The sequence below is a fragment of the Chelonia mydas genome, chromosome 3, assembly GCF_015237465.2.
Source record: "Chelonia mydas isolate rCheMyd1 chromosome 3, rCheMyd1.pri.v2, whole genome shotgun sequence".
Taxonomy (NCBI): Eukaryota; Metazoa; Chordata; order Testudines; family Cheloniidae; genus Chelonia; species Chelonia mydas.
The window spans coordinates 188,815,831-188,830,598 of record NC_057851.1 but is presented as its reverse complement, the minus strand read 5'-3'; the positions used below and the strand labels follow the sequence as shown (position 1 = coordinate 188,830,598).

Sequence of the window (14,768 nt, the reverse complement as noted above, 5' to 3'; positions counted from 1 at the left end):
TGGGGTCTGTTGTACAGAGACCTCAGCAGATTAGTTACCATGGCAAACACAGCATTAAAAATCTTTGTAACCTTTTATTAAAGACACAGAAAAGAAGATGAAACAGTTAAAGCCTTTGAAATGTAAACTATTAAGGAAGGCTCTCATTTTAACAACATTTCTTGTTCCCCTTCCCTTGAGCTGGAGAGGTTTTAGAAGGAAAACCTCCCTATCTGACAGTCTTTTAGATAGCATTAAAGATGGCAACAACTCTCCTTTTTGGGGAAAAGAAAAGAAGTTAGTTGAGATAATCTGGAGCCATTGTTTTTGCTGCTGTTCTTAAAGTCCAAGACAAAACAAGACAAACACACACAAAAGGGGAAAGAACAGAACAGATTTAAAAAATGTGTACCAACACTGGGCTACTTAGGGCCTTGCTTTTTGCTGTCTTTCTGGTCACAGACTAACAAAATGTTGCAAAATATAGTCTTGGCCAGCTAACCCAGAGTCTTATTAGACAGAAGGCAAAAGCAGAGGAATAGGAAAGAGAAGAAATAAGATGGGGAAGGAAAAGAACATCTTTCAGGACTAGGACAAAGAAGGCGCAATGGTGTCAGAGCAGATCCTGGCGTCCCAGGAGATGATGGGGTTGGCAGCCATAATGGTGAGGCTTGATCCTTCCTGTTGTCCCATCTTTCAGTCAGCCAGCATCCACATCTGCTAATTTCCCCCTCAAAATCTCTTTCTGAGGACGCCCAAAGGTCATGACAAGTGAAATAGCCCATCCCTCATTATTTTGTCAACTAATTTCCAACCTACCAATTTTGGTTCACTGATTTCCAGCCCCATACCTTATATGTTTACCAAGCGTGATCTCAGAACAGTCCTTGAATTAGATCAGTAAGCCTTTTTATTTTTACACCTTTCCCCATCAACATTCATTGTTATAGATTATTGTAACATGTTATAAACTTCTACCTACATTCCCACAGTTACGCTCACAACATCCCTCTGATTTAACCCACCACAATAGACCCACTTACATGCCTGGTGCAGAAGAGTAGGGGGATGCAGAGGTGCTCCTTCCCAGTGATAAGCTAATAAAGTTACAGCTTGCTGCTTAAATTTAGCCCTGTGTCTGTCTTCATTCAAATGTGTGTCCTGATCAACTCTGTAGGATCTGTTCTGCCAGCATGGATCACTGGATAGCATTGCACTCTGGTCCCACCCCTTATGCCACCTCTTCCAGAGAAGGAAGTAGCTGATTATGCCAGCCTGAAACCTGCTGAGGGGTCTTCAGTTGTTGCATTAAGGCAGCTTTAAGTCCTCTTTGCATCACGGGAGAAGCACAAAGAGGACTTACCAGGGGCCAAGGATCCAGGATTGTATTTATATTTCTAATTTAAATATTTATACTTTTAGAATTCTATATTTTAAAAATGTGATGCCAGGCAAATGCTTGCTTTTCTAATAGAAGTTATCATAATAACCCATGTCTACTCTATGTCACAGGTGTGAAACAAACATTGATGTGCAGCATGCTGTTAGATGGAATACCAGGCAAAACTTCCTTGCAGTGAGATCTATTAAACTGTATAATAGTTTCCAAAGGAAGCAGCAGGAGCACCATTACTTTAGACTTCTAAAAATGAACTGCAAAAGCAGTAGGAAGTTGGGAGCAAACCTGGACTGATAGTAGCATGGATTAGATGACCTCAGACCATCTCTAATTCATATGAACATATTATGTTGTCAGATACAGCAGATATTTTCATTTATGAATTTTCTTTCTGAGTTTTGTATTGTCCACATTTTGATTGAAAAGGAAGAGAATGAAAGATTTCATTTGACTCTGCTGAAGTATAGGAAGCAATAGGGACAGGAATCTGATTATCTCATCTGCCTATCTCTGTTGGCTCTCTTTTTCATCTATGCTCCTACCTTTGCAAAATGGCAGTTATACACATCTTAACGAATGAGTATAAATGTTATGCACCCTGCAGCAGTGACCAGAACAACATATAAACAAATGAACTATTTCCCTCTTTTCTTTATTAATATTTTTAACCAAAAACTCTCCACTCCATCACTTTTCTGCTAATTTATATTAGGTTTTAAAAACTAATTGGCATGACATTTCAAATACAAACCAAACATACCTGCCATGCAAAACATATACATTAAAAGCAGAAGAAATTTTCTTTTAAGTTACCTCCTATCCTGCCAAAGACAAATATTGTGTTAATCTGAAAGCACATACAATATTTCAAGAGAGTCCCAGTCATGAAAGATGTCCTTTAAGGTTCTGTCCTCGTAAAAATGTTAGACACAGTTACACGCCTGTAGCTTTTATTACAACTTTTCAAAACTTCAATTTATCCTTATGTTGCAGTTAGATTAGATAAAATCACAATTTATTTCCAACTTGATAACGTGAGTCCAGCAAGGTCTGACTACAGTGAGTTATAACTGTCTAATGAATACAGCTAAAAAAGTAGAGGGGAAAAATTGACCAAATTAAACAAGAACAAAAAGGAATACATTTACCACGAGATATTCTCCATAACCTGCTGAATTGTGCAAACTCTAAAAAGCCAGGGATTTTCTAGCGAGCAAAAATGTTAGTCTGCAACACAAGAGCAAAACACCCCAAATCCTTCAGTTCCAAACTGGAGGGAGATTTGAGTAAGGGGGGTTGTACAAATAAATTCCCCATCACTTGTGCTCTACACCTTCCTATGCTCGGGAGTCAATCTGTCTTTTCATCCAGGAAAAGTTCCTACAACCTTAGGACATAAGAAATTCCCCCTTCTCCAAATGGTGAGATGCTGTGGTGCTCTGCATTTACTTGAGAGAAGAAGGCAGTGGGATAAGCCAGGTGAATCAGAGGTCTGTTGGAGGCTCCTCCCTATTTTACAGGGTAGGGATATCCACCACGTCTCTCTTGAGAACAGCCGGGAAGAATGCTTTTTGGTTTGTGACCCCATTCAGTCAGCAAGAAAGGTACCTTCCACCTCTCAGATGACTACATTACAGTATCAAAGCTACATGATTGTTATTTTGTTGCATCTAAATTGTCCATCTTATATACTTATGTATCTAGACCAGTGGTTTTCAAACTTTTTTCATTTGTGGACTTGCTGAAAACCATTGCGCTATGGTAACAACAACCTTTCACAGACCCCTTAGACATAGTCTGCAGACCCCCAGGGATCCACAGACCACAGGTTGAAAAGCACTGATCTAGACATTTCTAATATGGCCATCAGCCTGCTATTAAGAGGCACCAATGTACATTAGATACATCCATTGCTGTGCAATTCAGATACTGGATGTCATCATGATCACACACTGATTTGGAAGTCTATGTGCTTTTAAAGGCACAGTGCCAAAACCTTCCTGGCCCTCCCCTCAAAAGTACATCTCCACAATGTGTCTTCCATTTCCCTCTCCTGCTTTCCTCCAAGCCCCGTAGCTAAGTCTGAATCCCTCGTTACGTTTAACAACAGACCTTCAAGAGTAATGTTTCTTCAGGGAGAGCATGAATCTTTTGCACCTCCTGATACAAAGTAGATGCAGGATGCCACTAGGCAACTCCTTCTGCCAGGAGAGCTTCAGGAAATCACAGAGGAGCTTCCTGGCTGCCTGCTTCTTGCCCCAACCCCTGCTGCAGCCACAGAATCACTCAGAAGCTCCTTCATTCTTCCACTAGCGTTACTTATGTATAGATAGATATTGCTATGTTTTTCATTAAAAAAAACAACACTCCCCCATGCCTCCCACCTTTGCACCCATGTTTTGGCAGGTCATGATTCAAAGGCTTTGTAGGGTAAGTAATTTTAATTTTAGAATGAATCTGAAGAAAGAAAAGGTGACTGGTGGCGTTTGAAGAGAAGGACTGTTTCAAGTATAGGTGAGAGCATGGAACAGGGCACAAAGACAAGAATAAAAAGGGAACATTTAGATGCAAGATCTCATCTGCTCCTGCTTCTTATGCCTCATATAAAGCCGTAACTACACTGTGACATCTTAACCTTAATACTGTGACAAAATTTCCACAATAACTAAATGTGATATCGCAAAAGAGCTCTATGACTTTAGTTAGAGGAAAAGTAGCAGGTGAAAATGAACTTTTAAGAAAAAACAACATTACATAAAGATCAAAGTAGAAATACGGAATAGATCTATAACCATTTGCTTCCAAAAAGAATTTGTTAAAAAAGTTTGCCATGAAGCACAAGCTGGAGTTTAAATAACACAGAGCAATTGATATTTTCTTCAAAATTAACCTGAAACATAGAAAATGTATATATTGCTCTAAAACTGGACTTCAGATGTTTAAGATTATTGTGCCATTGTGGTAAGATTTAAGTGCAATGTATGTACACTTACATAGTCAAACTCAAATGGAGAGGTGAATGGGAACAAACATAGATCTAATGGGGAAGGGTGTAAACTTGGTTTGAACACACACATATGGTGATCCAACACCAAAAATTTCTGTTGAAGGGAGCTGTCCATTGTTACTAATTGAATTAAAGCTCACTCACTCAAACATGCTATCAAATAGAACTAATATTAAACTAAGGAAGCAGTCATTACAGGAATCCTGGCCTAAAAAGTTCAGTCAGTAAGACTCTTAAGAACATGTGGTGAGAAAAACTTTGCTTTGAATTTAACATAGTTTGTTAAGTTAGGCATTAGTTGCATTGTATCTTTCTTTTTCTTGTAACCATTTCTGACTTTTATGCCTCATTACTTGTGTTCACTTAAAAGCTCTCTCTTTACAGTTAATACACTTGTTTTATTGTTTTATCTAAATCAGAGTGTTTGAACTGAAGTGTTTGGGAGACTCTATCTGGGGCAACAAGATTTGTGCATATCATTTCTCTTAATAAAATGAAGGACTTTCTATGAGCTTGTATTGTCCAGATGAGAGCTGGCAGTACAACAGGTACATTTCTGGGGAAAAGTCTGGGACTGGGAGTGTGCTGGGGTCACCTTGCAGTATAATTCAGGCTGGTAAAAGCCTGAGCGTGACTGGCAGGCTGCAAGTACACACAAACATAGCTGAGAGTGACTTGCATGCCGGAAGCTGTTTGTGAGCAGTCCAGGAGTGGAGGCAACAACAGTAAAGCAGTGTAAAGGGCATCCCAGGTTAGAGGGAACAGGTGACACAGATACTCACTGGATTGTACCCTGAGTATGTCACTAGGGGCTATCCCTGTGCTGCAGACAGGTAGAGTTTGAAGTTTTTTTGGAGGGAGGACCCATATCATCCTTAACACACTCGTTAATACTTGCCAAAATGCCCCTCTGCAATGCACAGATGAATGTTGGCAGAACACAGCCCGCACAAGGGGAATTTAGGCCCCAATGCAACAAAGTACTTAAGCTCATGTTTAACTTTAAGCATGTATTTAAATGCCTCTTTATTCAGCAAGGCACTTAAGTACTGTACGTGCTTAAGTTCCACTGAAGTCAAATCACAAAGTTCTACCAAGGCCAGGGAATATGCAAAGAGGGGCATGGAACTGCAAAGCAATTCTTGTTCAAGCAGGATCACAGTGTTTTCACCCACCTCTTCGTTGCAGGCTGCCTTTCCCCCCACCCCATTGTAATTATTCTGTCACTTTCCTCAGAACAGCTGAGTTTACTGTTGTTACATGTTAATATTTCACAACAATCAATGCATTTGTGATTTTAGCCCTGGATCTCTACCAACATGTTATGACCTAACTGCTATGATTAAAAGCAAATAATTTAATATGCTGGACAGTGTTCTTATTACTAGCTGGCAATAAGTACTAACTTCTCATATGTTTTATTCACATAGTGTCTTATTCTGACATCAGATACCCTGGCATGTGTCACCATATATCTTGCTAAATCAGCTTACTTGCGTGCACATGCACAGCAGCTAATTGCACAAGCCATGTCAGCACATATTGCTGTGTATCTCAGCTCACAATTAAGCTCTAAATGTGCAAATTACCGTAACAGAAAAAGTATTTATATACAGATGCAAAATGCAACTTAAATAAAATAAAATAAAAGTAATTAAATACAAATGCAAAATTCTTATTATTAGCTGCCAATATTCACTTCTGCTATCTTGCATTCATACAATGAAATACGTAAATACTGGCATGTGTTAATCCTACACTGAAATGTGCATGTAAAAATCAAGAAGTTAGGAACTAGATTATTCAGCTAGCTCTCATTAGTTTTGCAAATATACACTGTACACCAAAACTGAAAACATGGTCTCATTTCACAGTACTGAATTCACATTTTTGTAGCAAAAGACTTTGAAGCATTCCAGAGTGCTAAAGAATGATACCATGGGTGAAACGTAGTTGCAGTTTCTTCATAGCAAACTCTAATTAAAATATTAGTGAAATTAATTGACTACATGGAATTGTTATTTCTGACCAGAACAGGAAAGAAGGAACAATTTATTTATAAATAATACAGTGACATTTTATTGGAAAGATCTCTTGCCTTTCTTTTCTGTCAAAGCATCTTTTATGGTCTATTTATTTTCTTCTTTTGACAACAACTAACAGAAGATTACAGGATTATTTCAGCAGCTCATCATAGGTCATCAAACTTTGGGTTTAGAGCTACAGTACTAACATGGCATGCTTTTGGAACAAGTAGGTACAGAGCTAAAGAATAGAGCTCAGTCCTTTAGGGCTCTACTAAGCTCTCTTAAATGGAATACTACAATCCTTTAAAAAAAATCACAATACAGTCTAGGTATGTTTGCATGAACTAGCACATTTTCTGTTTCTATATGATATAAAAATATTCAAGTGTATATACAGGGTTCCAAGAATAAACAACACAGTCAACAGATTTTTTTGGCAATGAAAAGCATGCAAATATAAAACTTCTAGTGCCATGTTTGTCAACGGCACTGGAACCAGGGGAGGGGTGGGGGGAGAGGCTCCCAGGGGCCATTCCCCCCCACTTTTTAACAAGGGTGTAATTTGGGGGGCAGGGAGTGGCGTTCCCCCCCTCCCCTGCCCAACTGCATGCTTCGGGCAGGCACAGAGCAGCGCCAGCAGGGGCTGCACTTTGTGGAGGGGGAGCTGATCATGGTGATCAGCTCCCCTGCTGCAAAGCGTAGCACCTGCCAGTGCTGCTTTGCGCCTGCCCACGGCTTGCAGTTTGAGGGGTAATACAGCCCCCGTCCCCAACGCCCATGTTAAAAAGTGTGTGGGGGGGAACACAGCTCCCTGGTCGCCCCCAGTTCTGGTGCCAGTGGCTCTCCCCACTTCTACAAAGATTCTGGTGCCCTTGATGTTTGTCATATACGAAAAAGTAATGAGAGAAGACTTCAGACACAAAATTAAACTTAAAAAAATATATAGAACTGGGGCAACATTATGGTTTAGTGGTAGTTCTAGGTAATGGCATGCAAAGGAGCTGGATTCAATTTAGAGTCTTGAAGTCAGATTTTCAGAAGAGTGTGCATGCAAATGACTTGCATGCATAATTACTCTCCGCATGTAACTGCAGTACTGTGTATGCAGTCTGTCATTTGCACACACAATTAACATGACTGCACGTTTAATTTTAGGAGCTGTATGTGTGCATTTGTCTGAAAATATCTGGCCCCCAATTTATTGCTCCCTGGGTTACCTGGAGGCTCTGGGGAGGCAGCAAACTGAAGTACTACAGCTTTTCACATACTAGTAGGCACAACAGTCTATGGACAGTAGGCCTATGCCTACTTCTCACAAAATCTGATACACATCAGTCCTTCATGTGATTGTTCTATTAAACTTGTCCTGCCTGACGGTGTTTTCCAGCCCAAAGGCGCAAAGGCCACAGAGAGAGGCTGTGACGGTGGCAGATTGTCATTACAAGGAAAAGTGTAGCCTCATTATGGCTCAGTCTGAAATATGAAGGATTCACACTCAATGGAAAATTTAGAAAAAAAGTATGGCTACTGATTTTTTGTAATATTTTAAGTTATTATATTTTTATTGATGACATTTGTCAGTAGTTTATGATAAAAGGGCTAGAAGGTTGAGGAGACTGGCACTAGGATAGCAAATCTTTGAACTCCCAGTCACCCATTCAAACCAAGCCCAGATAAGTAATCAATTACAGTTATTAACATCTGATGACTAAGTGGTGGGGTAATTTACTTTTCACTATCCGCCATGTTTGTTTGCTTATTGCTTACCTCAATAATGGCAAGTTAACGTAAAACATATTCTTCTCTACTGTAGGCAAAGTTTATTTTACCCAGAGTAGTATATAAATTGAACAGTGACATGACATAATTCAGACCATTTAAGTGAAACAGTTAATTATACACCCACCTGAAGTTTATAAATAAACCTTTAACCTTCTTTTCCACTTTGCGAAGTGATGTTTCCAAAAACATTAGCAAATTATTGGTTCAAATATTTTTAGACTTTACTCCTTCCCACCAAATAGAAGAACATGAAGTATTTTTGTTAATTTTTTAAAATTCGTTGGTTCAAAAATATGGTATTTTACTGTCACAGACCACAATGCTTTGCACATCTTCTACTGGGCAATTAATGAAGGGAGGGATCTAGTCATTTTCACAAGATGCTATGAGGAAGATAAGTAGCAATACAGTGCAGATACTGTATGACATAAAAAAGAATTGATAAGTAGGCATTTTGCAAATTGTCCTACTTGAGAAGAACTCTCTCAAATTATTCATTTTCTTTGGTTTTATTTTCATTTGTTGAAGAACTACAGTTTATTATGAGGATGATGGAAAGCAGGACAACACACATTTTTTGACTGAATATGCTCTGGATTTTCTAAATCACTATGAGAAAGTTCAATTCCAGTTGCTTATTGTATAAAACGGTGTTGAGCTTCGATAATCTCAAACGCAAAACAGGGTAAGAACTGGAGAAAGCAAAAGAAAATTGATTAAGATAGAGAAGTAACTATTATTAATACCTTTGTTTTCACCTCTGGCTAATTTTCAAGCAAAATATCTCAAGAAAACTTACAGGAATAGGCCAGATATCTATCCACCTCCTTATATGACCCCACTGATGTAGTGTCAGAGCACATATTTAAAAGTAGAAATAGCAATCTCTCTCTCTTTTTCTCAATTTCCCCCTACCTTGTATAAGAAATAACTTGATAAGTATATATTGTTTCTTTTTTATATATGTATGTTTTGTGTGCACACATACATGCATGCATGTGAAGAATTTCCTCGGAGAAACCTAAGTTGGAGAAATGAGTTTTACATATGATAGTTGGCAAATCTAGGATGTTGTGTTTTAAGGGAGGAGTGACATCATTCCGGATGGAAGACGTCCCCTGGCAAGAGGCTCCAAAATTTAAGAAGCCAGTCCTTAAAGCACAGGCTGCAAGAGAAGGCAGGCTGTTCAGAGGACAAGTGTTCCATTCTAGTAGGGAGTGAAAGTTTAGAGAGATGGGGATGTAACAGGAAGGAACAAGATATGGGGAGACTGGGTAGAAAGAGGCAAGTGAGGATACATAGCAAAGGGGTAACAAAAAAGATGAACAACCATTTTTTTGTGTAGTGACACTTAAAGCTGATCACGACTCAGTTTCTCTGATTCACACAATCCTTCTCTTTCCCCCCACCCCCCAAAATCTGGGGCCTTGATTAACGGAACAGTTAATACTTAAAATTAGCTTTAGAAGATTAGCGTTCACTGACAAATTGTTCTTGTTAAAAACAATTCTGGAAATTTCTTTAACATACATGGAATGTGGATACTTTAAATATATTTAACAAACAGGACCATACAAATTTGGAACTATTTAAATTTAAGTTACATTGAAAAACATTAAAACATTTTGCACAATCAAAGTACAAAATTAATTTTTTTAGAACTACATTAGTAAGATTTTTAAAAATTTCAACTTCAGTGCTGAAGCAGTTTTAAACATGATGCACCTTTCTCACAAACATCGAAGATATAGGGGTATGCAGAAACATTTAAAGTGATAAAATACTAATCAACATCTTCAGAGCAAGCTGTTGATTAGGAAGCTGGATCAAACATTCCAATATGCCACACTGTTCCCACTTACCCTGCTGCCCTGTGCTAATGAAGATGTGAACAGATGTTTCTTTTTTACAGTATATGGATATTTATGTACATATCAAGGACAGATACACGTGCATAGCTTGCCCCAGGGCCCTATGTCTGGGACTTGACGTGTGATCTGTTTATCTAGGTTCTTGCACAACCCCCATGACCATGGTATCCAAGTTAAAAGTAAATGCTTTGATACATATGTGCAAATATTTGCTACATAAAATATATAATATAAAAATATTTCCCAGGCCTGTTGATACATTTTAATGGCTCTTTTGACTGTGTGGGTCTGATCCTGTATGGTGTTTACAGTGGTGCTGGAACTAGGGGTGCTACCGCACCCCCTGGCTTGAAGTAGTAATAACAAACCACCAAATACATGGATTCTATCCTCAGCACCCCCACTATAAAAATTATTCCAGCACCCCCAAGCGTTTAGTGCCTTCAAATCCAATTACTTTTGTGGAAGCTGCAGGCACTCAGTACCTCAAAAGATCGAGCCCTTACTGTGTAATTCTTGTTGTAAAATGACCATAGAGTTTGATTTTATCCTGTCTGTTTCTGCTTCTAAACAAAGTCTAAATAATGAAATGCCCCCACACTAAAACACCAGTGAGTTTCTATATCAGTTAACATGATAACTTTTCAGCATCAATCACTGAACAGTCGTTCAGCTCCACTGACTGAACATTTCAAGAGCATGTCAAAACATTTTACCTGACAGACATATTTATTCTTCCATTTGCTCAGCACACACTGACTGTTTTGCATCAGCTCCTGAAGAACAACAGAAAACAGAAAGAGTGGAGTTGGCTGTACACATTGTCACTAGTGGTTAAGGTGCTTCTGATTTTCAAGCATGAGAGATCAGCATGCCACACAAACAAAGATGCAACTGTTTTGGACCAGCCCAATGGACAAAAGCACATTTATCATCACCAGGAAGGCTGATCCTTTATGAAAATTAAAGCTGTTGAAAGAGGTTTGAAAACCGGATTATTTGTTGCCATACTTGAAAGTTTCTGAAAGGTACCTCCAGCTCCTTGAGAGCATCACGCAGTTTTTCTGGGCGTTTGTTTTTAAGTATCCAAGGACAATCTCGAGCTGGCAAATAAAAAAAATATATACATAAACAGTCAAAAACTATGTTTTAAGTTGGGTTTTTCTTTCTTTTGGTGTGGGGAAACAAAATAATAAGATTTATAGGAATGATCTTAAACAGAACGTTATACAGAAACTTGCCTATAACTGGGGAGAAGTGGGTATGGTTTCTATTGTCAAATGATATCCTTTTGAAAGGCTCTGTCATAGGAACGGTTAACATGAAATATCCTTACCTACCATGATTTCACCATGGGAATCATGGATAAAGCTCTCAGGGCAGAATATCCTCCCCAACTGCTAAGCATTTGCCATGGGAAAGTCTCTCAAGCACAGTGTTTCTAGCTCACAGAGATGCAAGTTATCAACTCCCTCCTGACTCATCTTAGATATTATTATGTTGAATTAACATTAAGGGCATAAATTCCAAAAGCAAGCACTAACTTGTGCCCATAAAATATGCATGCCTGGATGTCAACTGGTAATTGTGCCCTGCACTACTATTAGTATCTGAGCCATTAGGCATTTATTATTGAAAATTTGGTTCTAAGTGTCTGCCATGGCAAGCTAACAAAAAAAAGATCGCGGGGAGGTTAGACAGGAAGTTCAGGATCAGGGCATATGACTGCTTAGCTCACTTAAAATGGGAATCATGGATACTTACAATTTTCCAACAATCTTACTAACTTTATTTAGATGCCTAACTTTCAGCAAACAATTCTGAAACATTTGGCCTAAGATATTGACCCTGCAGTATTTAGGAAGGCAAAGTTCCCTTTGGAGTTAATGGCAATAGCTGTGTCATAGCTGAAAGATCAGGTTCTAATAACTTACTAAATGTCATTGTTTAAAAAGTGAGCATTTTTTTCCCCCAAGAGTACATAACAAAAAAGCACGTGAAACTGGAAAACCCTCTCTCTTTCTCTCTCTCTTTATTTATCGGTCTAAACTATTTAAAGGAGATTTGGTGAAAAGTTTCGAGCTCTGAGCTGTCAGAGTTTGTATGTCAACTCTCATGCCAAATGAATTAACAGTCAAGTTTAAACCTCCCCACAAAACCAGTTTATAACAGAAATATTTTAAAGTCCTTCAGTCTTGCACTACGTATATCATTCAAAACAAAAAAGCACATGAACATACAGCTTCCCTTGAATTGGACCAAGCCAGTGCCAATGGAACTGTTGTGATAATTCTAATTAGGCATGTAAGATCACATTTTCAATAAGCCTCTGTATAAATTAAGAACTCTTATCTACATATACAAAATGGGAAATTGCTCAAACAAATACCAATGTATATGTCCAAATCACCATTTGAGTACAATATTAGCCAGTGCAGCCTTGTCAAAAATATGGCCCATAAAGCGTCATGTGAAATTCTGTGCTTTGGGGCAGCCCTGATCTCAGCACAGAGTTCTGGTATTTGGACTTGTCAGTGCACAGCCCAATGAGGCCTGATAGGGGAGGAATCTTCCCATCATGCCACAGAGCAGTGTTGGATCATATTAAAGAAGTTCTGTATTAAAATCACAAATGAGTTTGATTCCCCATAGTTTAAATTCCAGGATATTACTAATTAGGAGGTCTCTTGGTTTTTGGTACTGTTTCTCTCCCTCTATGTGTGAAACTTACAAGCTGTTAATTGTGTTAGTACATTCTAAGACAGAGTCTGTTCTCAAAGCAATTCACACAGAGAGAGACTCAAAGCAATACTCTGTAACAACAGAAACAGCACCCAGAGACTCCCCGCCCTTTTGTTGTATTAACAATTGTGATTAAAATAGAGATAGAGGATGTATGTGGATGGATGCTTGGTGTGGATAATAACTGAATGATCAGGGAAGTGCCAGCCTAAGAATCCAGTGTCCATCGGCTGAAGAAGGCGTCAAGTGGAAATAACCAGAGGACCCCCGGAGGGCAGACTGGAATCCACCCAACAGCCTCAAGAATGGGAGAACCAAAGAACAAGATAACATCTAGCAGCACGGAGCCGTCAGGAATGTGCCATCTGCTGACTGATTCAGCAACAGCATGATGAAGCAATTCCCATAGACTGGCATAGGAAGAAATTCCTATAAAAATGGACTCTAGAAAGTGAGAACTTTGGGGTCTGATTCTGCAAACCAACTTCCAGGAGCATCAGATGAGCATCTGGCCAGTGGCTTGGCATGAGCAACTCTAAGGCTGGTAACTATGATAACAACCTTGCAGAACGTGTGTGTGTGTGTGTGTGTGTGTGTGTGTGTGTGTGTGTGTGTGTGTGTGTGTGTGTGTGTGTGTGTGTGTGTGTATGAATGAATGTGTGAATAAATATGAGATTGAATGGAATGTTATAGCTATAACTAACTGCTTACTATGATTCTTTCTGTATTCACAATAAATGTGGTATTTTGCCTTTTTCCCTTTAATAAGATCCTGCTGGTTTTTATTTTATTGGTATAACAGCAGTAGTGGAGCCAATTCATGGGAGTAACTAAAGCAACACGGCAACAGGAGCTTATGCTCCCATTGCATGTCACATATACGAGAGGAGCGGGTTGGTGCAGCTGTGTAGTCCATATCTACTGGCTCTGCTCTGCCCACAACATACTGACCCATCATATAGGGAACCCAGGCAGAACAATACTCCACAGCATACAAAGGATGTAAATCCTCTACATGGTTCCTTAAATTCTGCCCCGCTTTATAGCAGAACTTCACTAGTTCTCCTGGACAAAGGGCCCTCCAAGCATACTGGGGACTGGGTCCCAGGGGGATTTGTCCTCATGGGCCAAATTCTGCCACCAAACACACACACACCACACACCAATCCCACTTAAATTAATGAGAATTTTGCATATCTATTTGAAGGCAGATTTTGGTCTTAAGACTAATTCATTAAGGATCAGATACAGTGTTAAGGGAACTCTTACAGTATACATTTTATTTTGCAAAATCCCATAAAAATCTATTGGATTTTTCATGGCTGTAATGCAATACAGATTGAACATTAAAATGTGGTATGAGAAGGACTAACTATCCAGTAGTTATAAAACTTGTGGTGGAGGGAAGGCTTTATTATTCAAATGATAAACCTCTAGCAGCACTGTGATAGTACTGTGATAATATCATTAAAACTTCTTTTAACCAGCGAGTAGGAACATATAATCCAATGTGAATCCAAAAATAACCCCACCAAACAAATTAGGAATACAGCTGATTATTTGCACCATGTTTCTTTTACTCCTATTGGAAGAATTTTAGTTTTGTACCAATGAATATTTAAATTCTTTCATTTATTTAAGATATGTATTGATAATCTGCAGACTACACTTCATAAGGAGAGTCCTGGATTATGTTTATTTCTGTTTTTACTTAGCAAGAGAAATGAGAAGCAATTGTGACTACCATACTCAATTATATAGAAAAGTTACATTGCAATTACATAAGAAAGGTTTAGTTACATCTTGTGAATTATTTTGTGCTCTTTAGTTCTATGATATTCAGTCTTCTACTATATGGTCTGTGCAGAAAGTTGAGTTTGAAGAAAAGAGATTATTTTAGCGTTTTGCCTGGAGCAACAGCAATTAAAAAAAATAATACAATCTTATACAAACAAGTAACC

The 14,768-nt window shown here is 38.7% G+C and overlaps 1 protein-coding gene across 4 annotated transcripts in view; it reads right to left on the bottom strand.

The window, feature by feature from the left end:
- Positions 1–14,768, bottom strand: part of LOC102938329 (WD repeat containing planar cell polarity effector) — a 255,151-nt gene that overhangs the window by 148,596 nt on the left and 91,787 nt on the right. For all 4 annotated transcript variants that reach the window (XM_007062889.4, XM_043543984.1, XM_043543985.1 and 1 more), the window contains exons 5-6: positions 11,098–11,168; positions 10,782–10,841 (exon numbers count right to left, since the gene is read on the bottom strand). In XM_007062889.4, the coding sequence (XP_007062951.3) occupies positions 10,782–10,841; positions 11,098–11,168 (131 nt within the window). The remainder of the gene's footprint in view (positions 1–10,781; positions 10,842–11,097; positions 11,169–14,768) is intronic.